At 54.9% G+C, this 27,218-nt stretch overlaps 10 protein-coding genes across 10 annotated transcripts; 5 read left to right on the forward strand and 5 right to left on the reverse strand.

Moving 5' to 3' along the window:
* Positions 1-24: 24 nt before the first annotated feature.
* Positions 25-732, forward strand: PHYSODRAFT_457385 (hypothetical protein; the record flags this gene model as incomplete). The annotated part of the gene is made up of 1 exon (XM_009523190.1): positions 25-732. A coding segment is annotated over one exon (708 nt), but the record flags the coding sequence as incomplete, so codon positions are not given.
* Positions 733-1,182: 450 nt separating this feature from the next.
* Positions 1,183-4,053, reverse strand: PHYSODRAFT_486267 (hypothetical protein; the record flags this gene model as incomplete). The annotated part of the gene is made up of 1 exon (XM_009523191.1): positions 1,183-4,053. One exon carries the CDS (start codon positions 4,051-4,053, stop codon positions 1,183-1,185), a length of 2,871 nt encoding a protein of 956 aa, XP_009521486.1.
* A 457-nt stretch (positions 4,054-4,510) lies between these two features.
* On the reverse strand, positions 4,511-5,531 carry PHYSODRAFT_297549 (hypothetical protein; the record flags this gene model as incomplete). The annotated part of the gene is made up of 2 exons (XM_009523192.1): positions 4,511-4,915; positions 4,977-5,531. The coding sequence occupies 2 exons, from the start codon at positions 5,529-5,531 to the stop codon at positions 4,511-4,513; spliced, it is 960 nt and encodes a 319-aa protein (XP_009521487.1).
* Positions 5,532-5,674: 143 nt separating this feature from the next.
* PHYSODRAFT_481128 (hypothetical protein) lies at positions 5,675-8,924 on the reverse strand (the record flags this gene model as incomplete). Its single annotated transcript, XM_009523193.1, has 5 exons — positions 5,675-5,845; positions 5,932-6,016; positions 6,089-8,458; positions 8,531-8,567; positions 8,633-8,924. 5 exons carry the CDS (start codon positions 8,922-8,924, stop codon positions 5,675-5,677), a joined length of 2,955 nt encoding a protein of 984 aa, XP_009521488.1.
* A 1,932-nt stretch (positions 8,925-10,856) lies between these two features.
* PHYSODRAFT_327113 (hypothetical protein) lies at positions 10,857-12,626 on the forward strand (the record flags this gene model as incomplete). The annotated part of the gene is made up of 4 exons (XM_009523194.1): positions 10,857-11,146; positions 11,218-11,674; positions 12,142-12,496; positions 12,571-12,626. 4 exons carry the CDS (start codon positions 10,857-10,859, stop codon positions 12,624-12,626), a joined length of 1,158 nt encoding a protein of 385 aa, XP_009521489.1.
* Positions 12,627-12,699: 73 nt separating this feature from the next.
* Positions 12,700-14,802, reverse strand: PHYSODRAFT_327114 (hypothetical protein; the record flags this gene model as incomplete). The annotated part of the gene is made up of 1 exon (XM_009523195.1): positions 12,700-14,802. The coding sequence occupies one exon, from the start codon at positions 14,800-14,802 to the stop codon at positions 12,700-12,702; it is 2,103 nt and encodes a 700-aa protein (XP_009521490.1).
* Positions 14,803-15,301: 499 nt separating this feature from the next.
* On the reverse strand, positions 15,302-17,388 carry PHYSODRAFT_327115 (hypothetical protein; the record flags this gene model as incomplete). Its single annotated transcript, XM_009523196.1, has 2 exons — positions 15,302-16,411; positions 16,447-17,388. The coding sequence occupies 2 exons, from the start codon at positions 17,386-17,388 to the stop codon at positions 15,302-15,304; spliced, it is 2,052 nt and encodes a 683-aa protein (XP_009521491.1).
* Positions 17,389-17,446: 58 nt separating this feature from the next.
* On the forward strand, positions 17,447-20,482 carry PHYSODRAFT_555679 (hypothetical protein; the record flags this gene model as incomplete). Its single annotated transcript, XM_009523197.1, has 6 exons — positions 17,447-18,014; positions 18,092-18,232; positions 18,301-19,636; positions 19,714-19,788; positions 19,868-20,084; positions 20,121-20,482. The coding sequence occupies exons 1-6, from the start codon at positions 17,788-17,790 to the stop codon at positions 20,480-20,482; spliced, it is 2,358 nt and encodes a 785-aa protein (XP_009521492.1). The 5' UTR covers positions 17,447-17,787.
* A 118-nt stretch (positions 20,483-20,600) lies between these two features.
* On the forward strand, positions 20,601-23,095 carry PHYSODRAFT_312299 (hypothetical protein; the record flags this gene model as incomplete). The annotated part of the gene is made up of 4 exons (XM_009523198.1): positions 20,601-20,783; positions 20,870-21,057; positions 21,119-22,136; positions 22,205-23,095. The coding sequence occupies 4 exons, from the start codon at positions 20,601-20,603 to the stop codon at positions 23,093-23,095; spliced, it is 2,280 nt and encodes a 759-aa protein (XP_009521493.1).
* A 2,292-nt stretch (positions 23,096-25,387) lies between these two features.
* On the forward strand, positions 25,388-27,211 carry PHYSODRAFT_555681 (hypothetical protein; the record flags this gene model as incomplete). Its single annotated transcript, XM_009523199.1, has 10 exons — positions 25,388-25,576; positions 25,659-25,790; positions 25,871-25,915; positions 25,992-26,093; positions 26,164-26,249; positions 26,318-26,417; positions 26,484-26,548; positions 26,643-26,765; positions 26,842-26,962; positions 27,032-27,211. The coding sequence occupies 10 exons, from the start codon at positions 25,388-25,390 to the stop codon at positions 27,209-27,211; spliced, it is 1,143 nt and encodes a 380-aa protein (XP_009521494.1).
* Between the last annotated feature and the right edge of the window lie 7 nt (positions 27,212-27,218).

Consider the following 27,218-nt stretch of genomic DNA (forward strand, 5'->3'; position numbering starts at 1 on the left):
CTTTACGCCAGTCAAAAGACAACAATGGAGCTCGTGGAAGTGGTCGCCCCCGAGGAGTTCGATGCCGAGGCGCTGGAGGCCCAGCAGCGCTTCGTGGCGCTGGAGTTCCCCGCCCGGTTCGGCTCCAAGGTCATGAAGCACCTGTCCGCGAGCTTCCAGCCACTAACGGAGCTCGGGTTCGCGCACCTGAAGCGGCTGAAAAAGCACGCGGAATCCCCGAAAACGCTCGTGGCGCTCGTGTGCCCTTTAAACTCGGACGCCCACGACACCACAGAGCCCTCCGAGGAGCTCGAGCAGCTGGAAACAATGTTCGAAGCTCGACTCACCACGGCAGACGCGCTGAAGCTCGCACCGCGCACCCGAGAGCTGTTCGAGAAGCACACGAAGCACTGGCCGCTCATCTTCCACGCCAGCGTGGAGGAGGCCACAGCGCTGCCACCAATTGAAGACCACGAGAAGGAGAAGATGCTGAAGCATTTGAAGTCTGCGGTGAGCGTTGGAGAAAGACTGAAGGAGGAGAGGGAGCAGACGCTGAGCTGTGCGTGGGGCTGCGTGGTGGTGGACCTAGAGACTGATGAACCGGTTGCGACGTCGGAGGTCGGTGAGGAGTTGCAGGCCAAGTACAAGTTCGAGACGTTGTACCACCCTGTGATGGTGGCGGTCGACGCCGTTGCAGAGCGGGATCGACGACGAGAGGTGGAGGTGCAGGAGAAGGCGAGCAAGAAGCAGAAGTGTGCCGAAGGAGAGGACGCCGCCACTGCAGAGCTGCAACAGGTGAAGACCAAGTCGACTGAGTCATACTTGTGTACTGGATACGACGTGTATCTGGACCGCGAGCCGTGTGGCATGTGCGCGATGGCGCTGGTGCACAGTCGCGCACGACGCGTGATCTTTGACCGCGCTAACCCGGAAGATGGTGTGCTGCTGAGTCATTTCAAGCTGCACACGATCAAGTCGTTGAATCACCATTACCGCGTGTTCAAGTTGGCTATTTCACAAGGACAAGAAGCAAAGAGTGCTGAGTAGTTAAAAACGAACGAATAGAGCAGATCTTTGGTGCTGTATTGCTGTATTATTAAATACAAGAGTACTAGGGTGTCAGTCAGGCGAGAAGGAGGGTCAGACGAAGCTAGCGTGAACACTAGCGATAAATGAACTACTGGTTGTCAGCTAGTGGCAATTCTAGGCTGCAAAATCCTTGCTCATGGCCTCGAGTCTTGGCACGAGCTCGTTGAACGTCGGGCGCTGGTCCTGCTTCTTGGTCCAGCACTCTTCTAGCAGACGAGCGAGCCCGGTCGGCGTGCCGTCAGGAACAGTCGGGCGCAAGTTTCCACCCGCAACACCATTCATGATGTCACTTGAGCCCAGATCCGGGTACGGCTCACCCCAGGCCAGCGCCTCCCACACGATGATTGAGAAACTGTAGACGTCGCACGGGGTACCATACTTCTCACCACGCAGCACTTCCGGAGCCACCCAGAGGGGGCTACCGCAGATGGACATGGTCTTGCCAACGTCTCGGAACTTGGACAGACCAAAGTCGCCGATCTTGGTGCGCATCCTGTCGTCCAGCAGAATGTTCTGAGACTTGAGGTCTCTGTGGATGACGATCGGATTGTGGTTGTGGAGGTATGCCAGACCCTTGGCCATGTCGAACGCCACGCTGTAAGCTAGACGCAGCTGGCGAGCAGGATCTGGACGCGGCATCTTGTGGTAAATGTCGAAGAAGCTGCCGTTGGCCAGCAGCTCCGTCACCAGCAACAGAGTCGGCGGTTTAGAGCAAGAACCCATGAACAGCACGATGTTGGGGTGGTGAAGGCCCTTCATGATGCTGCACTCCTTCTCGAACTCGACCAGAGTGTTCTTAGGGACTCCGCTCACATGCAGCTTCTTGATAGCAACTGGGGTGCCGAAGTAGCTGCCCTTGTATACCACACCGAAGACACCTCGCCCGATAGCGGCATCCACGATCAAATCCTCCTCACGGATGGACAGACCATCGTCGTCTGCGGGTGCGTTCGAAGGGTTGACGATCTTCCGGTCCGGGTAGATGATGTGGTCCTCCCACTTCTCGTCGCCGCAGTGCTTGGTGAGAATGGACTGCAGCGTCGAGATAATGATCGAGAAGGACGGTCGCGCGTAGATCTCAGCGCTCCAGCAGCGCGTCATGAGGCTGTACAGGTCCTGCATAGCGTCTCCAGGAGGAAGCTCCAGCGCCTGAAAATCTGTGGGGCGTTTTCCAGCCTGCACCACGAACGGAACGGCGTCCACCGAGATGGAATTGTAGGGAACGGAGCTGCTGAGCGCCTCGAAGAGAATCACGCCGAAGCTGTAGACGTCCGCCTTCTCCGTGTGCTCCTCGCCCTTGAACACCTCGGGCGCAATCCAGACGCTGGAGCCGATGAAGACGCGAGGGACGTTCTTGGCATCGGAATTGACGCTGGCAGCCACTCCGGACTCGTTCTGGTCTTCACGGAAAGCCTTGAGCTTGGAGAGACCGAAGTCCGAGACCTTGCAGCGCCAGTCGGCATCAATCAGCAGGTTGACACTCTTCAGGTCGCGGTGGAGAATCGGAGGCTTGCTCGAGTGCAGGAAGTGCATTCCACGGCTGGAGTCCACCATCATGCGCAGCAGCAGAGACCAGTCGATCTTGACGTCTTCGTTGTGGATAACAGTGTAGACGCTGCCCTTGGGACAGAGCTCCATCACAAGCCCCACGAACTCCGGGTGCACCATGACGCCCATGAACATGACGACGTTCGGATGACGCAGTTGCGCCATGACACTCGCCTCGGAGCCGAAACTCGTCACGATCGACTTGGTGTCGCCCTGCAGCGTGATCTTCTTGACAGCCACTCGCGTCTCCTTCCACGTCGCTGCGTACACGCAGCCGAAGGTTCCTTCTCCCAGCTCCTCCTTGACCAGCACGTCCTTGGGGTCAATGTGACAGTTGGCACTTAGAATCCCACCGGCATCGGCTCCATTACCGGGGCTCTGGTCCGCCGCGCCGCCACTGAACCATCCCGTCATCTCCATCGTCATCTGCACCATGACGTTCTCCTGGGCGAGACGCTCCGTCAGCACGAAGTCGCGACGCTCTTCGTACTCCCAGTTCCACGACAGGAAGGCGAGCAAGATCGAGTAGAGGATAATGGCGGCGGTGACTGTACCCGGTGCACTGAGCTGTTCCGTAGTCGTTTTAGTCGCAAACTTGACCCAGGCCAGGATCAGGAAGAAGATACTCGAGCACACCAGCACAGTCGTCGACTTGAGGAAGGTCAGCCCCGTTGAACTGGTAATGCCCAGCGAGAAGATGAACTGCACCCAAATGTTGCGTTCGCTCACCATTGTACCGGCCGCGGTGGTGTCCAGCAACGCGCTGATCTGGCCGATGAGGCAGACCAGAGTCAACCACTGCATGTGCGTCATGAAGAACCGCTGGAAGAAGACCACCAGCAGCCCCATGAGCGTGACGATACCCGGGAACACCATGACGAGCGGCAGTTGCGTCCACTTTTCGCCGTCCTCTTCGTTTGTCTTGAAGCTCACCTGCATGATCACCAGCAACGGGATGAAGAAGGCCGTGAAGCCCGAGCCGAACTTGAGCCGCGTCTGGTACTTGACACAGCGCGCCAGGGTGAACCGCTGCTCCATGTCCGCGTTGGAGAACTGCAGCGACACGAACGAGATGCCAATGTCCTCCTGGCGACTGGGGGCCCCGTTGTTCCTGCTGGTGCGTGGACGGAAGAAGTTGAGCTTGAGGTCCTGCATACTCGCGCCCATGATATGCAGTCGGGTTCTTCGAATCGGCGACGCTGGAGCGCTACCACCCCCGTTCATGTTGCTGTTGGGGGATTTCGGGGACGGGAGGGGCATCACTTGGCTTTCGTCGTTCTTGTTGGCCAGGTTGGTGCCGCTGCGTCCGCCGCTGCTGCCCGCCATCTCGATCACCTTGCCAGAGTCGTCCTTGGGGATCACTTTCGACATGGACACCCGTGAGGGAGTGTCTGTCATTCTAGTGTGGCCCGTGTGGAAAAGGGGGAATGGAATCATCCCGCGTCCCAGCGGCGGTTGCGCCGGCGTTCGGCACGCTTTTTTTGGGGCTCCAACAACCTCCGAGCTATCTGTGTACGTACGTCTAGAGGTCGAAGTTGCACCTGCACCTTGGGATCGACAAGTTTAGCTGTTTTTTCGCGCTATCTCGAGCCAAAGTGATGTCGGCAGATCGAAACGACTTGCGGGAGCTGCGCGCAACTTGCAAACTGGACGGGTGACCGAGCGCGTGAGCCATCCTATTGCCGCTAAGAATAGGGGAATGACTTGCCTCCATCGACGTCCTCAAACCTCGAGCCAATCCCCTCTCCTGCCCTCGAACCCACCTTGTAGTACTGATCCTCGCTGACTGAGTGGTGTGAGCTTGAACGCGTGAAGGTCAAACGGAGAGAGAGAGGCTGAAACTGGTGTGAGGGGACGAGGCGGCAGGTGCATTTCCCCAACTTTCATTGTACATTTACGACGAAGGAGCTGCAGGCATTACGACTTTAGCAGGCGTCTCAATGGGGTCGAGCGTGAAGTTGCCGAACGCTCCGTGACGGAACTCCTGCAGCAAGAACTGCGCCGCCAGTTTGTTCTGCACGTCCGGTTCCTTGCCGAGCGCTCCGCAGCGCTTGTAGACGAGCCCAAATAGCTCGTCAATATCGTCCGTCGGGCGCGGAAGCTTCAGCGCATCCACATACCGCGTCGATTTCATCTGGTTCAGCAGGAAGAGCATGTAGTCTGCGATCAACTCGGTGCCCACGACCTCGTCCTTGATCGCGCCCGTAAGGGCCAGCCGCATTCCCGTCTCAGCCGACGGGATGTTGGGCAGCATCACACCAGGAGTGTCCACCACATACACCGCCGGCTTGTCGTTCACCTGCAACAAACCAGCAAAACCAAGCACGCCGGTCAATAACCTTTAGCCCCCTCTAACTCACCACCCCTGAACGCACCTTGATAATGTCGTTGCGGACCGTGACACCGGGGGTCGGGCCTACGGTGGCTCTCTTCCTGCCCTTGGCCATCTTCTGGTTGTTGGACAGTCGTCGGAACTCATTAATCAGCGAACTTTTGCCCACGTTGGGGATCCCCACCACCATGACCATGGACCCGGCCGTGCTCTTGAACTGCGCGCCGCTGTGCTTGTTGCACCACTGCAGGATGGCCTGCAGCCGCTTGCCCTTGGTCACGGACGTGAACAGGCAGTCGGTGGCCGTCCCGAGCTGCTGCTTGCACTGCTGCTCCACGCGTTGCTGCATGTTGGAGTTGGCCAGGTCGCTCTTGTTGAAGACCACGAGCCGGGGCTTGGACTTGCCGAACGCCTCCTCCAGGACGGGATTGGCCGAGCTCCACGGAATTCGAGCGTCGCGCACCTCGATCAGGACGTCGACCGCGTCCATTTGAGACACCATCGCGCGGCGCGCAAGAGCCATGTGGCCCGGGAACCAGTTCACCTTGGCCGGGTACAGGAACTTGGACCGGAACGCGCTCATATTCACGCAGGACGGGGCAGGACGCAATGCCAGGTCTCCGATACTTGGTCGCCACAAATGAATAATGGACGGGATTGGTTAGAATGAAAATAGTTAACGGACCAATGAGAAGGCTTGAAAAAGGCAACTTGTTTTTATGAACTTCAATGCGTGAAGATGTCGGGGCTGGATGCGAAGGTGAAGGGTTTGCCCACAACGAAGAAGAGGTCACCAGGCTCGATCTGGAGGTCCATGGGGGGATTGATAAAAACGCAGGGGTGAGGGAGAACCACGCCACGTTCCGGTCGCCAAAGTCCGATACAAGTGCAACTCGCCTACAAGTAAAAAAAAGTAAAAAAAAGAAAGTAAAAGGACTTGGTCAGGATTCCATCGTCCTAGACCAACAGAAGTACATGCGTACCATGTCGAGGAACTTGCGGAAGCACTCGCCATACTTGAGAGCAATCAGCTCTTCTGGCGCCTCCACTTGGAACAGTCGTCGCTCCCTACAATTTTCAGGAATAAAGTTATAGTCAGAATCACACAAAAACAAATAATACGAAAGGTAGCGGACGCACTCGAGATCGTTGATGCTGCCGTTGATGAGTAGATGGAGGAACTGTGTGATCCAGGGCTTCCGGTAGCACTCGCTCATGAGTGAGTCAAGCATCGAGTTCATAAACACACGACCGGAGGCGATGAACTCCTCCAGTACGAACGATGAGTCCGTATTACCGTCGCCCTCGTCCAGCGAGCTCCAGAACGAGTCGCGCCTTGAAGTGGCTGCTGCGAGAGTATTGCTTTGCCGTGGAGTACGATAGGAGACGTTGCGAACCACGAGCGCTGGGAGTCCGAAGGCGGAGCTAGTACGTCGTTCATTGGCTAACGAGCTCAGCAACTTGACGTTTGAGGACTTATCCAACTCCACCACGAGGTTCGGCATCCGCGTGCGTTGACTGATCTCCACAATGTACCGCACGATGGTAATAGCGTCAGCGTCCACCATGTTTGGGTCGGAGTATGGAGCTTCTGACGCCTGTGTGAGGATGAGAACGGAGATGGCGAAGCGGATGTTGGTTTTCTTGAGGTCTCCGAAGTTTACAGGCGAACCTTGCACAAAATAAATGTCGATGAACCCTCGCAGACGCTCGTACTCGCGCTCGTCAATTGGATCCGAAGCTAAGAACACAATAGCCGGCGATGGAGTGTAGTCATCGGGCATGGGCGCCTCTCTAATCGTCTTGATGAAGTGATACGTGTCGGATGGGAAGCCACACACCACAATGTGATCCGCGACGTCTTCGGGTACACCAAGCGGCACAAAGCGTTCGTATTCCGACACCTCCCCATCTAAAGGTTGATCTGAGTTCGGATAACCGTTGTGTTCCCTTTCGGCCATACCAATCGCAGCCTCGACGTCGTAATCCTCAGCGACCGCGTACATGTTCATGATACTCTCTCGGATCTGCTCGATCTCATTGCCCAGAGCTGGCTTGATCTTCTTCATCTCCAGTAAACTGTTGCTGGACATGGACTTAACCTTGCGTCGCATGCCTTTGCGGTACGAAAGAATCTGCTCCGGCGGGATTTTCATGACGCCTTCAACTGCGTTTAGCCCCTTGGCAATAGCGTACACTTTGCAGCACAAATTCGGGTCCGCCGTGGCGCCAAGCTTGAACTCCATGTCCATAAAGCGCACCCCGTCGTCCGTGAGCATGGCCAGAGGGATAAGCGACGCCTTGTCGTAGAGAAACCGAATGAGATCACCAAACGTGAGCCCTGAAAAGGTACGGGGGATGTCGACTAGGAAGATTCCATGCATGTAGCCATGCAAATACTGACGTTGCCACTGCAGAGAAGAATGGTGGCTGTCCAGGTCGCTGTTGCACTGTGTAAGGAGGTTCAACAGCAGCGTCGGGAGCCCCCACACCTGGCAACTTCGTCCTAAGACGGAGAACTTGAGCATCCCAAGGACCACAACATCGCTCGCCCCCATCTTCAGCAGCGTCGCGGCATTCCTCGAGTTGATTATCTGCGCGTATATCGGACACGTCGGGTTCCCTCGACGGAGAGCGATGGTGATGAGTGCGCAGCACTGATCCGCGTACTGAGGACGCGACGACTGTCGGTTCACTAGCACGTAGCAGGCACTGGCGTCGCTCAGCACAGCTCGGGTCAAGTCATCGTCCAGCAAAGGGGACCCGACAATATACTGCACTTTGCTGTCGTAAGTGTGCAGCACCTTGTTGATCTCGGGTGTGGGCTGGGACGCGTTGAGGATAACCACTCGCTCGTTCCAGTTAAGGTTGCTGGGGTGGAAGAACTCCCCGAAGAAGATGGACAGCGTGTCGGCGTTCACGTAACCAGTAATGATAACGTGCGGATGCAGCTTCGCCTCTGAATAAGCAGAGGAATAGTCCGTGTGCGACGTGATAGTCGCCTGGATGCGGTTCACTTGGATCGGCACGACGATGAAGGTGAAGAGGATGACGAAGGCGATGACAAACTTGCCGCTGGTCGACACGGGAGAGATGTCGCCATAGCCCAGAGTCGAGATGCTCACCACCACAAAGTACAGCAAATTGGGGAACGACAGATCGCGGCACTTGCACACACGAGGTTCATCGTCGCACACTTCAAGGCACGCCTCAGTAGCCTGCACGACGCCAGCTGTGGCGAATACAATGGACACAATAGTGAGCATCGCTGCCGACGCCTGTTGCTGGAGCGAAGATGTTGCAAATTGTACGAGACGGAAGATTCGAATGAAGCGAAGCGGTCGCAGCATTCGTGAAAGCTGGGGAAGCGTACTCGTCGAGGTGATGCTCGGACTGTACGCTGTGATGAGGTCGAACCACGACGGCAACACGACAGCAAACTCCACCATCGGAAAGAAACCCACAACGTACTCGAGTCGGTCGAAGGCAGCATACACGTGCAGTGCGTATCTGACAAAAACACAGAGAATGAGACACTGAGCATAAAGTTTTAGGTGAAAATCTACAAAATTGTCGACGAACTCGAGCGTGAAGACGATGTTGAGGCAAAAGTCGAGCTCTGTTGTCAAGAAATATGTGTTAGTCGTAAAATATTAGTAAGTATTTCATAATGCGTTTGTTTACCTTGCATCCACGGGTCCAGTCCGATCCGCAGCCCAGACCAGTTGAGGCTGATGTGGAACAAAGCGTGGAAGGTACTCAGCACCGTCGTGGCTGCATTGAAAATGCTGCCTGCCAAGGAGCTCTCGAGGTTCCGCTGCACCCATTCACGCAGAGGTTCTCCTGCGAACTGCTTCGCCAGATACACGCGAGGTTTGCGTTTGGGGCGAGGCACCACCGCCTTGTTCCTGCTGGAAATGGCGTGGCGCAAGTGCTTCGGGACATTCTTCTTGACGGGGGACGACAGGTCCGACATGGATGAACGAAGGCAGGCTGCGGACTCGGCGACTTTACCACTGGCCGCGACGGTTCATTTAACGATCCAAAAAGACCTATATGAACGACTGTAATTTACTACAACTTCAACATACTTCTCTGTTCCACGAAACTATCATCAACAATGTGTGGTACACATAACTTCATATGATTGGATAAAATATGCCCCATCGCATAATATTTTCCAATTAAAACGCAAAAGCGCTCCGCGATGGCATCTTATTGGTCATTATCAATGCTGTCGTTGCGAGCCTAAAACAACACTTTCACGCGCACAATCAATTTTCCTGGACGCAGTGAATGAAGGCGATCCCAACCATACCTTCTTGTGGGTAAGGCGACAAATAGCCGATGAATTGCGGAGGAAAATGTGGTGAGCCTCAAATTCTAGCGCCAGGAGCCCTCGCTAGCTTCATTAAAAGGAGCGGTGGCGAGCTGTAAAAATGCAGCAAGAAGCGCCGATCACACACTTTAATTTGCTACCTGCAGCACAGGAATCGGGTAAGAAGAAGCAAGAAGAAGACAAGCAGCGTGAGAGAGAGGAGAAGAGACGTGAGCAAGAAGCGGGGCAAAGCGGAGGAGCTACAAGCGAAAAAGACAGAAACGAGGGGGAGAAAAGCGAGCCGTAGCCATCTTCAAGTCAACTTCAACATGGGGCATATGGCACGTGGTCACTGAGATGCCTCGTGAGAACGCTGGTGATAATGTAGATGCACACACGAACGCTCCAGCTACCGAGGAAAATGGAACCCAAGCTCGTCGCGAAATGGATACAGAACCGCTTCTGCGCCGATTAGAACGATGGCGTAGCCAGAGAGGCACGAGTTTTGAACCCCAATATCTCAGCAACTACTGAGGCGTTTGGCGCGTACAAGGTGTCTGCTACAACTCAAAGTAGCGGTCTTGACGATGGAGCAGCCCCTGCAAGCCTTTGTGTAACTCCTGTGCTCCAGCAACCCATTGTATATTTTGCAGACCTGTAATCAACCTCTGTTTCCGTTTTGACTTACTTTCAGTAACAACTGGTGCCCCAGAATTGGTAGGGCCATGCCGAGATCGCATGAAATATCATGCGACTTCATTGACGCCTCGTTGCGTCAATATTGCGTAAATCCACTTCTGGTTTGCTTAGAAAGATAGCTTACCGTCTTGGCTTTCTAATGCTAATTTAAGCGAATCGATTGGACAAGTACAGCGCTCGCTATGCCATTTTCCGCTTAAGTGCGCCATAACCGGTGGACTTACCCTTATTTGTTCACGACTCGTGAATCACGAGATATCGGAAAATGAAAATTTACTGCATAGTTTCGTGAAACAGAGAAGTAATGGCAAATGTAATGCTTTATGTGTTTCGCGCCTGCGTCCGACCCAAACACGTACACCTACGCCTTCAAGAACAAGAAACTATCCTTACGACATCCTAAGAACCGAGGGGAGGTCTCGTACACATATTCCCAACTAATTTTGAATTTGCCCCCATTCTTGGCGCTCGCTTTGGAACTTGCCCAGCACCAGCATCCACCCAGACCCACGCACGTTCGAGCGCCATACAAACAATTATTAATATACCAACATGCATGTAATAATACATCATTCTACATGTACATCATCGACCATTCTTACGATATTCACTATTGAGAACCGAGGAGGGTCTCGTGCACACGTGTCCCAAATTTGGATGAGTTCCCGTCCGTGACGCTCACTTTGGAACTTGTCGACCACCAGAGACTCAACACACGTGGCCAAACTAACACTGGTTGTTGTTATCAAGGCAATGAGCTCCTCAGCTCTTCAACTGAAAAGCGAGTGCTCCGCGTAGGCCCCTGTTGACGCTGGAGCTCTCTCCGGTGCTGTATGCAGTAGCATGGTTGTTTATTGTGGCATCTGCGCTGCGCATCTCGTTTGCGTCGCTATGACGTATTGGTACCTCACGAAGGGCACTTTGCCACTCTACGTCTCGGTTTGGTCGCTAACGGGGATACAGAACTACCGCTTCTACGGCGCTGTCTTCGGTGCGGTCGGGGGGATGCACGCAGTGCGGGTGCTCAACATCTTCCTTTTGTCCCAAGCTCGCCACGAGCTGGTGGCTTCATTGCCGGCATCTGGAACAAGTTTTTCTCGCGGTATGGATTATTTGGTCGAAAGCGAGCACTTCTCGACGGTCTTTGCCCTTCGCGAGGTGCTGGAAACCAGCTCCCAGACGTACCAAGCCTACCGAGCCAGCAATCTGCTATCCCACTTCGAATTAAACGCGCTGATCGTTGCTCTCTTAGTCACAAACTGCTGGACTACTGCAGCGAACCAGAAGTTCTTCAGACACACGCCGCGCTCGAACGCGTCGTCACGCTCACGTTCGATGCGCTGATCAGCTTCGGTATCATGATCGTCATCACGCTGATTGTTTTCCTCCCGTACGTCAGGGGCTTCGACTTTGAAATCGAAGGGTTCAAGAACCCAGACTTCCTGTACGACCCGGTTGCTGTCGCCGGGATGGCCCTTGAGAATCGACTGCTGTTTGCGTCAGGTCTCTTCGACTTCGGAACGAAATTGATCCCACAACTCAGCATTATCCTCTCACTGGTGACTGTGGGGGAGTTACTGGGACACAGTGAAGCGGCAGTGATCCCTGGAGTTGATGAAAAGAACACCAAATATGTCGTCGTGCGACCGAAAGGGGGTGGTTCGGATACTGATGACGTCAAGGAAATGGCGTCTTCAAGCCCGCAAGGAGTACAGACATCGCATTATTATCCTGGTCTTTATTCTGTGGGGGATTGTCATCATTATCCTCCACTCTTTAGCAACTCTGCGTGAATCCAGCTTCGACTTCGTGGGGTGTCGAGCTGTGACTCGACCTTGGTTCTCGAATGGTCAGGCACCATGCTCAAGCCTGGTGTATGATTGTCACGCAAGAAACACGGTATCTCTCGACACGACGTCGTTCGACAGGTTGGACCAAAGTTCGCTGGAAACGCTGGCAGTTGTGCATTGCTCCGCGCTGTTGAGTTCCAAAATCTCTACTGTTTGGTCATGTTGCACATGTACAACAGCACAATTGTGAACTGGGACATCGACAGCTCCGTGTCCGCAACAGCGCCCCCCCGCTTATTGTCGGTACTAATCGGGAAGACGCAGATGAACATGTTCCCCCCCCCGGACTCTTGCAACCGCTACCTGCGTCCACGATCAACATGCAGTTCTCGGAAACCAACCTCACAACTTTACCCGACGGCCTCTACAAGCGGTGGCACGCTCTAGCAGTGATCGCCTTCGAGAACGGCGTCCTGGCGCAGATTCCGTATCAAATGTTCTTCTCTCGAGTGTACAGACTCTCGTTCATGGGGAACCAGATCAAGACGATTCCTACGCTGGCAATTATGTCTCCGCGCATGATCATCCCGGACCTCAGGCTGAAGGACAACCCGCTGCAGGAGCTCCCCGCTACGCTCATGGCGCCGGATGCAATGGTCATGTCGCTGAATGTCCAACGAACGAACTTGACAGCGATACCGGCGTGGATTAAGACCCAAACGAAAGTTGTTTGGGCTGCCGGTACCCGTTCTGTGCTACTCCGATGACCGATCCAGCCTTGGTGCACCAGGTTATGTGCTTTCCGCGACCGGCAGGCAACGAGGCGTCCTTCCCGATGTACCTGTTCAAGGAGATGTATCCATTCAACTAGCAAAAGCTTTCACCAACCAACATTTTCTATGCATAATATATAATACTTAGTACATTTACTTCCTAATTAGCGTTTAGAGCAGCACTGTGACATTAAGGCGCCACAGGTCCGACCACATGAACGTGTTCGTATGCACCAGTCGAGCCATCTCCTTCACACTGTTGCCGTCCACCTCATACGCGTACACGTTGGCAAAGCGCGCGTGCAACAGCTTCATCAGCACAATCGACAGCAAGTGTTTGGTGTTCACCAGATATTTTCCGTTCACGATGACGTATCCAGAACAGTAGACGCCGTCAGGCGAGGCGAACTTCATGCCCTTGAAGTAGACGTAGTTGTTGTAGTCGGAGATGAGTCCGAACCTTGTCTGTAGCTCGGCACCCGTCGAGATCTCAAAGTTGGTGACGATGCCTTTCATGGTCATGGCCACCTTCTCATTGCCCGATGTATCTGTGCTTTGGCTTGATCTAGTGTGAACTTTGTCCGGGTAGCGGAACCGATACATCTTCCTCAGAATTGCGAAGCCCGAGATGGAAACCAGCAAGTAAGTCGTGGGGAAGAAGGAGGCGATGATGAAGACGGGGTCTTTCTCTGGGAACTGGAACGAGGACCACATGCGCATCGGAGACATCGACATCATAACCGGAGTTACTTGTGCAATTCCGAGAGTCCATTTAGCGTCCGAATACGTCGATATTTTGTCGACTACTGCGGACGATGTGCGCAGCAACGTGATTCGGTACTTGTGGATGAACTCGAACAGGAAAATTGCAATGGAGGGGTCAATCCGCTCTCGGAAGACGGAACTCAAGAAGCCGACCAAGCTTAGGAAAATCACCATAATGTCAGCGTGCATGATCTCCTTGTGCACGCGGACTACTTGCGAACCCGTGATCATGGAGGCTCTGGACATGGCGTACTCGTTAACCGACCAGAAGTTGTCCAGGAAGCACGAGATTAACACCAAGATTCCGCGAAATACGAGACCTGTAGTCGACAAGGATGAGAACGGATCTCCAATCCAGACTTTGCCCGCACGAACCTTCTGGTAAGTAACCAAAAGCAGCACTAGAAGTGAGTAAATCGTCTCCAAGCCGAAGAAGAAATGAATACAGTGCACCCAAGCCCACGAGTCCACAGTCACGGCCTCTCCGATCCACTCCCAGCGCGTCAACGCCGTCTTGGCATTCACCCCGCGCAGTGTTGAGTACATGACGCGGACATTCGACTGGTCGTCACCGTCAAAGAACCCACGCTTCCTCGCCGTGATCAAGTTCTTCACTGGGTGTGTCAACGGGTCACGTGGAATACTACGCAGCTCTAGGTAACTCTCACTCGTCACCCCTACCAACTCGTACATCTCGAAATTTGGTACGCGCTGATAGGGGTAAGTCGTCGCCAACATGTAGAACTGTTGCACATTATCCGCCTGCATGTCCTGCACCAGCGTAAGCATGCCGACTAGCGCAGGGCCACGTTTGTGCAGCTTGCGCACCTCGTACTCTTGTACATTGAGCGACATTGTGACCAGGTACAAGTCGTTGGGGTCGGACCGGGAGCGCACCAAGTTGAACACGCGCACGGCGGACGGATCCCCCACCATAATCTGTCGGAACGTACAGTCGACGACCATAACTACAAGTTCCAAGTCTGCAAGACCCGAGATGTTGTACTCAGTGTCGTCCACTATCCCCTGGTATCCGCTGCTCAGGAAGCTGTGGTTGTAGATCATTGGATTGAAAAGAGGCACATTGGAGCAGCTTTCAGTCGACGTGTTGGTGGCAGATTCGAGATACAACGCGTAGTCTCGCGGTGTTGTGTCTCCTCCGAGTATTTCTTGCACCAAGGGGCTATCACGGATGAGGCCTTCGCCCAAGTACCCCTCGATGATTGAAGACGGGAAGACCCGTAGAGTTTCAGTCGGGTTGTGGGCACCGCTCAGGACCTGCAATGCCCACCAAGTGGCCGACATGGAGACGATGACGTATTGGATGGCGGCTGCGATGGCTGCGAGGCGGCGTAGGAGGTTGAAGACCTGCCAGGACATCATCGAGCGTTTGCTTTTGTAGCGCACAGCGACGTATTGGCTTTCACGGAGTGTCACGGAGGAATCGAGCGAGGTCTTCTGTGGACCCTTTAGAAGTATCGGTTGAACACTTGACTTGACCATCGTCATCGGTAGGCTTCTGCTGTGCTCCTCGTTGGCTGTTGAGATGGAGTTTGCCTCTGAGTGCGTTGCAAGCAGACTGGGCGCTCAGAGTTCCCGAAATGGGATTCCGCCCACGAGTCGTCTACAGTAGACGTTGAGGTGCTAGAAAACTGAACTGCCCGTAGTCCTACGAGACGACCTTGTTACTGCAACGCACGAGGGATATTCATGCTGCCGTGCCGTGTAGGGTATTGTCTGGGATGAAGCGGTGAAACGGATAAAATCCTATCCTTGTTGTGCTTATCGCGTGCATATTCTCATTTCCATTTCTCTTCCCGACTTCCACTGGCCAAACCAAATTCAAGGTTTGCCTCCATTTGGCAATACTGAGAGTGTTTGAGCCAACACGCCTACAACACGCATCGCTGTCAATACACCAACGTATCAACTGATAATGTACAGCTTTCAATTAAACGAAGTACTTTCAGCCAGAAGCCCATGGAACCTTGTCGATGTTGCGTTTTGGCTACAATAGGACAGTGACGTTCAGACGCCACAGGTCCGACCACATGAACGTGTTCGTATGCACCAGTCGAGCCGTCTCCTTCACACTGTTGCCGTCCACCTCGTACGCGTACACGTTGGCAAAGCGCGCGTGCAACAGCTTCATCAACACAATCGACAGCAAGTGCTTGGTGCTCACCAGATACTTGCCGTTCACGATGACGAATCCAGAACAGTAGACGCCGTCAGGCGAGGCGAACTTCATGCCCTTGAAGTAGACGTAGTTGTTGTAGTCGGAGATGAGTCCGAATCTTGTCTGTAGCTCGGCACCCGTCGAGATCTCAAAGTTGGTGACGATGCCTTTCATGGTCATCGCAGCCTTCTCATTGCCCGATGTATCCGTGCTTTGACTGGATCGTTGTCGAGCCTCCTCCGGGTGGAAATACCAATACACTTTGCGCACCAGAGCAAAGCACGAAATACCCACCACCAAATACGTAGTGGGGAAGTAGGACGCAGCGATGAACGTCGAGTCCTTGTCAGGGAACTGGAAGGACGACCACAGCCGCAGCGGTGACATCGAAGCAAGCACCGGTGTCACCTTTGCTATGCCGATGTTGTACTGGGCAGTCGAGCACGTGATGATCTCGTTCACCACTGCAGGCGAGGACCGGAGAACGGTTAACCGGTATTGGTGAACCAGCTCGAACCAGAAGATGGCGACTGACGGGTCGATACGCTCTCGGAACACCGAGCTGACGAAGCCCACCAAGCTGAGGAATATCACCATCAGGTCCGCGTGTACCAGCTCTCGATGGACGCGAACAGGGGTAGAGCCTGTGAGCATGGCCGCTCTGGACATGGCGTACTCGTTCAGCGACCAGAAGGTGTCCACCATCCACGAGATAATCACCAAGAAGCCACGAATTACCAGACTTGTAGTCGAAATCGATGCGAACGGGTCTCCGAGCCAAATCTTGCCCGTCCGAACCTTCTGGTACGTCACCAGAACCAGCACGACGAGGGAATAAATGGTCTCCAGTCCGAAGAAGAAGTGGATGCAACCCAAGCCCACGAGTCCACAGTCACAGCTTCTCCGATCCACTCCCAGCGGGTCAAAGCGGTCGTGGCGCTTAGTCCATCCAGTAGTGAGTACATCACACGGACATTCGACTGGCTGTCGCTGTTGTAGAAGTCGCGCTTCCGAGCCGTGACCAAGTTCTTGACCGGCTCAAGGTTCGGGTCCCGAGGGATGCTGCGTAATTCGAGGTAGCTGTCGTTTGTGATCCCCACGAACTGGTAGATCTCAAAATCTGGTAAGCGCTGGAACGGGTACGTCGTCGCGACCGTGTAGAACTGCTGAACATTGCTGTCCCGCATGTCGACCAGCGTGAGCATCCCCACAAGAGCTGGGCCCTGTTTGCGATGCGCCCGCACTTGATACTCCTGCACATTCAGCGACATTGTGACCAGGTACAAGTGACTGTGGTCTGCGATCGACCGCACCAAGTTGTATACACGAACAGAAGAGGGGTCCCCCGCTGCAATCTGCCGAAAGGAGCAGTCCACGACCACAAGCACCAGCTCCAGGTCTTCTAGGGCCGTGACGTTGTACTTGGTACCCGAGACCATTTTGAGATAACCCTCACTCAGGAAGTCGTAGTTGTAGATCGCAGGGTTGAACAGGGGCATGTCGGAGCAATTTTGAGTCGACGTCTTGGTGTCCGACTCGAGGAACAGCGCGTGGCCTCGCGGGGTCGTGTCTCCTCCCAGTACATCTTGCACTAAGGGGCTATCACGGATCAACCCGTCACCCAAGTACCCCTCAATAAGCGACGACGGGAAGACTCGCAGCGTCTCGGTGGGGTTCTTGGCGCCTTCGAGCACTTGCAGCGCCCACCACGTGGCCGACATGGACACGATGACGTACTGGATGGCGGCTGCGACGGCCGCGAGCCTGCGCAGGATGTTGAAGACCTGCCACGACATAATTTTCTTCTTCCCCTTGAGGCGGACGGAGATGAACTCGCTGTCATGGCGCAGTGGAGTGGACGAGTCCACGGACGCCCGAGAGCCCCTCCCGTTCGGCTGGACGCGGTGCTTGTGCATGGGATGGCTTCAAACTTGCGCTTCGGAGGTCGAACTCTGGATGAGAAGTGGGGCCATTGGCTGAGCTAGGTCTCCCGTTGAGATGAAGGCGCAGCGATCAAGTCGCGCGGGTCACTTTAGTCGCACAGAGCGTAGTGCTGCTGCGTTCGCCGCGGTCTGATGATGTTTCATCGATCGCTAAAAATTGCTCTTCATCCTGTGACAGACCTGTTTGGCCGGTAGGTAAAGCTGCTTCCCGTGTACTAAAAACGACAATGAGATCATAAAGAGCAATGCAACTTCAACGACTGCAACCTGTACACAAACACTACACAATATAGTCGGATCAAAATCACACTCTCTGCCACAAATCACAAATAAGACTGTCCAATTCACAAATTCGGGCACAATTGAACACTAATGGGCATCCGGGACGCGATGCGGCGCTCGGCGGCGTCCTCCGCCTCCTCTGCGGCGCCCGCGAGCGCCATGGCGCGCACCTTGCGCCTGGCGCGACAGTCCGGCAGCTTGAACTTGTCCTCGCGCGACTTCCAGAGCTTCCCGGAGGAGGTTTTCCGCCTCTACGAGCTGCTGGGCGAGGACGAGCGCAGCTGGGAGTGCGCGGTCCTGCGCAAGCTCGACCTAAGGTGAATATGTCGATAGGTCGGTAGACCCTAGTGCGTTTTTGACAGCAGCTGACCTTATGTATTGTCATTTTTGACAGCTACAATGACATTTCGGAGCTGCCGACGCAAGTGGAGACGCTCAAGTACCTCGTGAGCTTCAAGATGCGCCACAACCGTCTCCGTCACTTGCCCCTGGCGGTCTGGAACCTCGAGACGCTCACGAGTCTCGACCTCAGCAAGTATGGCATTATGTCAAAAACGGTTTTGACGAAAAAGACACTAATGTGAGGGCATATTTTTCTTGTAGCAATGAGCTGGAGGGCTGTTTGCCGGAGCAATTGGGCAAGTTGGACAAGTTGCGGGAGCTCGGATTGGAAGGTAACAAGTTGACAAAGTTGCCGGAGTGCATTGGCGGACTCAGTCACTTGGAGGTGCTGAAGGTGGAGAGTAACCAGCTGAGGACGTTGCCGTCCACGATCGGCCAGCTGCGTAATTTGAAGACGCTGTCGGCGCACTCGAACCTGATCGTGGAGTTGCCGGCGTCGTTTGGATCACTCACGGGGTTGTTGACGTTGGATCTGAAGAAGAACAGTCTGGTGACGACAGGCGACGCGTTCATTGGGCTAGTGTCGATCAAGTTCATTGACCTGCGACAGAACAAGCTCGAGGTGTTCCCGATGCTGCCGGAGAACAACTCGAGCTTGGACCAGCTCTTCCTCGGGTTTAACACCCTTCGTGAAATTCCGGAAGAGATTGTGCTGAACGTGAAGGAGTCGTTGACGGTGCTGGACGTGCGTGACAACAAGTTGCAGCGGCTGTCAGGGAAGATTCCGCAGTTGTATCGCCTGAAGACGCTGGATGTCACCAACAACGACCTGCACGATTTACCTGCGGGGCTGGGATACTTGAAGTACCTCGACCACTTGCTGGTTGACGGCAACCCGCTGCGATCGGTGAGACGTTCCATCATTTCTGGCGGCACGGAGCCGCTCAAGAAGTACTTGCGGACCCGCGGTGGCCCTCCAGAAGGAGTTGACGCAATGGAGGAAGAAGTGGACGAGTTTACGATCAGACAGAGGGAAATAGAGCAGGACGAACCTATGGCTGAAGAACCACCGGCGGAGGACGAGTACTTGTTCCGCAATGCTGCTGCCTCGGGTAGTCTGCAGCTCGTCGACATGAAGTTTCAGCAACTACCAGTCCAACTTGGTGCTGCAGGGAAGTATCGCTTTGGTGAAACGCTGCTTCAGCTGAACCTGTCGAAGAATCACTTGGTGGAATTACCTGTCGCGATCGGCGAACTGACGTCACTGCGCACGCTCGTCGCAGAGCAGTGCGGATTGAAGTCGATTCATCCCTCGATCGCGATGATCCCGAGCCTGGAGCGTTTACGCGTCGGCAAGAACTCGCTGACGACGGACGCTATCGATGCTATGCTGGTTGCAGGCAACAATGCGAGCATCTGCTTGTCGTTGAAGGAGCTTGATCTCCGCAACAACATTCTGACGGATATTCCTCAGAAGCTGCAATATCTGGAGACGATGGACACGTTACTGCTCTCGTTCAATCGTATTCGGGCGCTGGACAGGTTCCCATGGTCTTCAATGCAGCAGCTCTCAGTGCTCAGCATCTCTGACAACCGGGTACGTATTGAGTTTCGAGTATGCATACATGAACGCTCTGTCTAACCATATTCTGCTGTGCTATACCGTCCATGCAGCTGGAATCTCTTGGAGCGGTTCACCAAATTCCAAAGCTAACTTCTTTGTCTCTGGAAAACAACGAGCTACGCCAGGTACGGCATGGAAGCATCGCTCCGTAGCTGGATCGAATTAGGCTTAATTAGTAACCTTTCATGTGTTGTCATGGTACAGATTCCTGCGGAACTAGCGCTGTGCGAGAATCTCCGAGCTCTCTACCTGGCTGGCAACCCCCAGCGAGGTATCCGAACCCACATTTTGAACAACGGCACCGAAGCTGTGCTGAAGTACCTCCGCAATAGACTCCCTCCTGATGTGTTGCCTCCAACCATCGGACAAGGGACCCCAAAACCCGCCAAGGATACCAACCCGTCCAGCAACATGCCACGCTGTACCCAGAACAATCACGTTCACCCACCTCAACGAGCACAAACAACCACGCTAGAGTCCAAGCGCCTTCGTGTGGACGCGTCAACGTCGCCGTTCAAACCGGTAGACATGAGTCCGCAGGTGAAGCCAGCAGCGAACCCGAGCTCCGTGTCAGCAACGTCACCCTTCGCCAAGCAGTCAGTGCCGCGCCCCGCGCCATCTGCAGCTCCTGTTACCGTTGCAGCCTCAGAGGGTGAAGACGAAGTCCTGGCCGAGTTGAACGCGAAGATTCTCAAGCTGGAGCAGCAACTGGATGACTTTGCTGGCTCGGCAGCGAAACGATTTGCAGTGAAGAAGGACTTGGCCATGACTCGGTCGCTCAAGATCCGTCACTTGCGAAAGATTGGACAGAAGCCGTAGGTCATCAAACTCAGTTTTGAGCTGTATATACATCAGTGAAAAATGCCATACACTTGTTGAAAGTGTTGAAAGTCGCATCGTGTCGTTTCGCGCAGATATCCTCAGGTTCCGACCTAGAATGATGAAAGGACAGAATATGCGGGGGCGCCTTCGCCAGCAAGATGTGGTGTTGGCTCCAGCCAGGGATCAAACTGCCCGGGCTTTACGGGAAGCTCGACGGACGGGCGTCTTGAGTCTGCCAGCGAGGAATCTAACCGAGTTCCCGGCTAAAGTGTATCATCTAGAAGAACACTTGGAAAAGGTTTGTTTGACTGCGCACAACACTAGAACTTGCGCGCCGCATTTCCCACGCGAGACTGACTAACAACTGGCAACTGGTACATTCAGGACGAGAAGAAGTGGGAATGCGTTGACCTGGTCAAGATCGACTTGAGCCACAACGCCATCCCATCCATATCCGACGAGATCGCGGGACTAACTTCAGTAACCTCGATCAAGCTGACACAGAACGCGTTGCAAGTCCTCCCAGAGGGGTTCTTCGAGCTTCAAGCTCTCACGTACCTGGATTTGAGTCAGTACGTAGTTCCCATTAGACCCCTGAGCTGTAACTTCACCACTAACTTGAAATATCCGTAGCAATCAGCTGGAACAAGACCTCTCGGAAAGCTTTGGCGCTTTGGTCGGCTTGAAAGAGTTGGTATTGTCGGGTAACAAGTTGAGCCGACTACCAGATTCCATCGCGCTCCTCGAAAACCTCGAGACTTTGCATGTCGATGATAACTCGCTTACAGCTCTTCCTGAGAGCATCGGCAGACTGCACAAGCTGCACGTTTTGATGGCACACACCAATCAGTTGACAAGGCTGCCAGCATCATTCGGAGCGCTGCAAAATATGCAGAATCTCGACCTCAAGAAGAATCGATTGGAGTCCACCAGCGACGCGTTGGCTGGGCTGTCACGACTCAAGTTCTTGGATCTGCGGCAGAATAAACTCATCGTCTTCCCAGAGCTTCCTGAAGGTGCGACGCTGGATCAGGTCTTCTTGGGGTACAACATACTCTCCGCCATCGACGAGACGTCCATTTTGCGCATCAAAGATTCCGTCACGGTGTTGGATATGCGCGACAACAAGTTTGCCGCTTTACCCGCCAACATCGCGTGCCTCTATCTACTCAAAACGTTAGATGTTGCGAACAACGACTTGTCGGATCTCCCGCCTGGCCTGGGCTACCTCAAGCACCTTAACCACTTTATCGTTGATGGAAATCCATTGCGAGCTATTCGTCGTTCGGTGATCAGCTCCGGGTGCGAGTCGCTCAAGAAATACCTTCGTACGCGCGGTCCACCTCCCGTTGGTGTTGATGTGCTGGAAGAAGAGCGAGATGAACTGCAGTTGGAGCGAGAACGCTTGGCCCAAGTCGACAATAACAAGACGGAAGAGCTCCCACCCCCCGCAGTGGAGTACACCGCTCAGTTTCGGGAAGCTGCAGCATCAGGAACTATGATCTTTACGAATAGCTCGCTTGCTGTGTTGCCGCCGGACTTGGTAGGCCAAGGTCAATTCAACTTCGGCTCGACCCTGATCCACCTGAACCTTTCATCAAACCAGCTACAGGCGCTTCCAGCTTCAGTTGGAGAGTTGGTGATGCTAAAGGTACGCTCCTAGTTGTAGAATATCGGAATGGTTGTCAAACTGACACTGTTCTTGTCGTTGTACTATAGACTCTGACAGTGGAGGACAACCAGCTCCAGTCTCTTCATCCCTCTATTGCTGCACTACCTCATCTCGAGCTCCTGCGTCTTCGAAAGAACCAACTTTTAGCTGAAAGTATCAGTTACTTCCTCGGCGATTCGCCAGCACTGGGGAATACATTAAAGGAGATGGATCTGCGCAGCAACAACCTCTCAGCTTTACCCGCTGAAATCTCCCAACTCCGATCGCTGGAGACGCTGCTGCTGGCTTACAACCGGATCGAAACGCTGGATCGCTTCCCATGGTCTCAGCTCGCGAAAGTGAGCGTGATCAGCGTGTCGGATAACAAACTGCGCTCGCTTGGCCGCATCTACGACGCTCCACTGCTGGCGTCCCTTTCATTCGAGAACAACAACCTGGCCAAAGTCCCATGCGAGCTCGGGTTGTGCCCTCACCTCCGCGCGATCTACATGAACGGCAACCCACAGCGCACAGTACGAGGCGCGGTGATCGCAAAAGGGAGCGCGGAGATCCTAGTGTACCTGAAAAACAAGCTCCCACCGAACGCGGTGTTGTCTCCGCCCTCCCCAGTGGCAACACCACGAGCTGCCAAGTCGAGTCCCGAGAGAAATGGAGGCAAGAGTCCATTCCCTGATAAACGACCAGCCTCCGGACGTACTGGCAATACCTACGCAGCTCACGCAGGACAAGCTCCCGTGGCACCGGTTGAGAACTTCGCTCAGTCGAATAACGAGAACTCTGCTGTCGAGCTGGAGCTGTCCAAGCTGTCGGCACAAATTGAGCAGCTCGAGTCGCAGCTTGACGACCACGCGCTGTCGGCGCCCAAGCGCTTCGCGTTGAAGAAGGAGCTGGCCGTGGTGCGCTCCAAGAAGATCCGAGAGGCTCGCAAACTGCAGTGAAGGCAACAACCGGGAACAACACAACACGAAGCTAAACAAAAAGAGCCACAAAAACTTTATTAACTTGCCTACATTGGGGCCTGGCCCTCGCTTGGGGCCGGGTTCGATTTGTGTGTCCTCGCTAGATGGGCGATGCGAGGTTGCTGACGGTAGAGTCCTGTGCCACCGGCATGGGTTGCCGTCTCTTGTGATGGACGTACTCGAAGACGAAGCCGGCGAGTGCGAACGCGGCGATGACGATGCCCACAATGATGCTATGGGAGAGTCCGGTGGAGGCGTTCTCCTCCTGCGTTGATACCGATCCGGCCGAGCCCGCGACGGCTTCGTCGTCGTCCGAGCCCTCTGTGGAGCCGGTAGAGACCTTGGTCGACTCCTTCGTGTCCTTCGCAACCTCGAAGGACGCCGACGCCGACACGCCGCACTGCGAGAGCGACAGCTTGGCGTCCTCGTCCGCCAGGTCGCTGCTCAGTGCGGACGCCAGCTGCACCACCACCGTCCCGTTGCTAGTCGAGTTGACGCTGGTCACCTCCACGGCGTCGTCGTCCACCGTCACGTTCAGCTGGATGCTCGAGTAGGCGCAGAACGTGTCGGTAGTCAGCACCAGCTCGGAGCTGCCAGCAGCGAGTCCGCTAGCGTCTGAGATCGTAAAGTTCGGTGCCGACATACTACCGACACTGGCGAGGTTGGACTGCGTGCTGCCGGCCACCGTCACGCCGACAATCAGCGCCGTGGCGTCGCCCGTGGAGCCGTCACAGGGCAGCGACTGGCTAAGACTGAGGCTGCCGGTACACGCCTCTCCGTTGCAGCTGACGTCCGTGACCTGTGCGTTGTTCATGAGCTCCGTCGTGCACGTGGTGTCGGTGGCCGCTCCCCGGCAGACCTGTGCGGTATTGCAGCTGCTGACGGTCGAGAACCTCGAGCCGCTGACGTCGACCTGTGTGGCGCACACCGACACGCCGGTCGTGCCGCCGTTCATGACGGCGGCCGCCACCGGCTCGAAGGTGGCGACCGTCACCGTGTCGGTGCTGCCGCCGCTAGTGAGCTGCGCCGTGAGCGTGTTGCTGGCGCCGTTGGTCTGCACGGCGATGGCCCAGTCCAGCGCCTCCTCGAAGCTCACGGTGACGGCGCAGGCGTCGGCCGTGCAGCCGTCGGCCGCCACGAGCGAGGCCAGCGTGGGGGTCGTGGCGTTACCGGCGTCGCAGCTCGGGACGGCCGACACGCCGAAGCTGACGGCGTACGAGTCGTTCTTGGAGCTGTCGAAGTTGCAGAAGTTGACGCTGAGCGACGTCGCGCCGCCCTTGACGGCCGTGGCCGTGCCGTCCAGCATGCAGGTCTGGCCGCCGCAGTCCGCGCAGCTCGCGGCCGCGTGGGCCGCGCAGGGAAGCAGCGCGCCCAGCAGGAGCAGCGCCGGCAGCTTCATCGGCAGGTGGAGTTGGTCGGTCGGCCGGTCGATGGCGTTTTAGCGCCGACAATCGGTTGTTTCAAATAGAGCGAGAATGGGTTTGAAGCATGCCGATTGGCTGAAAACCGGAACTGGATAGTACTCAGAGATCGGATTGGAAGGACATACTGAAAGCAAGTGAAACGCAGAGTGGGACGAACCCCGCGTCCCGGCGTTGCGCACGGGACAAAACGTAAAATCCACACAACACCCGAGCACTGCGAGCAGCTCCGGTGGTGTGTGGAGTGCCTTGCCGTGCCTTGCCGCACCGAATGGGGACTTGCTTGCCACGATGAACCGAGACATTGCCTTCATCTCCACTACTGTACCAGTGCGTGCATTGCTAGCTTTAACAGACTGATGACGAGCTGCGTTCGAAAAAAAATGAGCTGCTCCAAGCGACAATTGAGCTCGAGCCTTGAAGAGACTTTCCCACTATCGAAATGACCGCGAACAGCGACAGCAAAATACAGACCGTAGGCAGCAATGCTCCAGGCTGGAGCATCCATGCAGTGTACACGTAGCAGGAGCTTCTGTCGCTGTGCGCGCCGCCCGTTATCAGGTCCATTGCCAACGGGTTGGCTGTGGATTGCTTTTCGCCCGACGCCACTTGCACCATCGGGGTGAGATGTGGTCTCCGCCGGCGCTGAAACCGCCTGCTTGCATTATTGAGGCCAGCGCTTCTCACAGCCCAGCAGCTCCACGCTGCGCAGCCCAGCCGGCTGAAGGCTTTCGTCTGGCCAGCTTGAGCGCTTCGTAGAAAACAGGCCTTGCACTGCAAGTTGCAGCAACTGTCGGTATGTACCAAATTCTCGGTACACTTTCTTCAACACGCCAACAGGGCGTAAGGAATGATCCGCGAGGTGTGGCGCATCGAGTTGGGCGTGGGCGTGGGGCCCTTCCGCCTGGGGGCGAGCGTGGCCGAGGTGCTGCACGCGCTCAAGAGCCGCCTGCCCGTGCGGCCCTTCGAGATCGCGTATGACGCCGCCGAGCCCTACAGGCGCGACGTCGTCATCGACTCGGCCGAGGACGGACTCAAGGTGGGACGAGAGAGTGAGTCTTAACCTGCTGGCCACCTCACCTCACTAATCTGCTTTGCCGCTCTCACTTTGTTGCCGCCAGTTGCACTTCGACCCGGTGCGGCAGACGCTCAAGGCCATCGAGTTCTACGACGTGAACCGCGTGGCGCTCAAGTTCGGGCGCGTCGTGATCTTCGGCGGAGACATCTCCGCCACCTTCATGTCCGTCTACAATGTACGCGAACAACTGTGTCTGCTTGCCTTGAAGTTATTGAAGTGGTTAATGTGGCTGGGCTGATGGTTCTGTTGTTGAAGCTGTTCGGGCCGACGTTCCCGGGTCACTATGACGCCAATGAGCAGGTTGGGGGTGATCTTGGTGGTGGTATCTTGTTTCGTTGGTGTAATTTAATATTTTGTTTGTTTTTTGGTGAGGTAGAGTTACGTCTTGGGCTACGAAGGTGGCTGCATCAAGTTTCCGATCCCGAGCGAGTACCGCAAGCTGTACCAAAACGGAACGGACTTGCCCATGGAATTCCCGGTGGGTGCTCTGATGATCGCAGTTTGCTTAGAGCTCGTTGTCTCACTTGAACGGTGACGATATGCTGCAGAATGGAGCCACTCCAGCGGCTACAGGTTTCATGGTCTTCGTGGGAGGCGACTATCGGTCTCCCGGTCTTCCAGCCCCTACAAAGAAGTAAACGCGGAGGATTTTTCTGCGAGCGTGAGCGTGAGAACTAAAGTTTTGTGTGTTTTGTATTACAGACACTACTTTGAAGAAGTGAACGTTGAGGTTGGCGAGAAGAACACATCGCTCGTTTTCACGGGCCGAAAGCAGCGCATCCAGCTCGGGTGGTCTCCTCAGGTAATGCAGTTTTTCTACGAGTGTGATGATGAAGATGCAGGATTCGATCTAACTTGTCTGGTGCAGGAGGTGATTAGCGAGATAGGCGCCCCGGTGTCAGTGTTTCGTAAGTCGGAAGACCCCAATGACGGGTACGTTTTTGGGCATTGCGCTGATTGTTGGATGTATCGGAGCTCGAGGAATAATTTCTCTATTGTTCTCTGTGATGCTGCGGTGGGCTGACAGTGCTACTGTTGCTGGAGGGCTAGTTGGCGACTATTTCCACAACTACCCGCACCTTGGGCTCGACATTCTGTACGATTCAATGCATCGAGCGTCGAAGGTGATTCTGAAGGCCAACGCACTCGGGTACTATGCCATGCAGTTGATATTTTCAATACCCTTCCGAGAACTTTGCTAATTTCATATTGCGTGCAAACTGTAGCCATCCAGACTTTGGTGCATACAACAAATGCAATTTCCGGCTCAGCTTTCAGACGTCCAGCGCTTTGCAGAAGTCGGGGATCACGAAGAAAACTAGCTCGCAAATCACTGCCCAAACACCGGTACGCTTTCGTGTTGTTCGCATCTTAGAGGGGTGGCCAGCACTAACCATTGTCACGCTGGTATTTCAGTGGAAGGACATCCGTCTGGCGTTTGGAGGAGCATCGGACTTGCGGCCCATTGTGCACGACAATGGGCTGGGCCTTCACCCGTTTGGCTCGAGTTTGTGCTACTCGCCAACACCTGGGTGCATCTTCGAAGTGATGAAGAACGGCTTCATCGCAAGTGTTACGCTGACATCTTCCAGCTAACTGGCAT

This window comes from Phytophthora sojae, assembly GCF_000149755.1.
Source record: "Phytophthora sojae unplaced genomic scaffold PHYSOscaffold_2, whole genome shotgun sequence".
Taxonomy (NCBI): domain Eukaryota; phylum Oomycota; class Peronosporomycetes; order Peronosporales; family Peronosporaceae; genus Phytophthora; species Phytophthora sojae.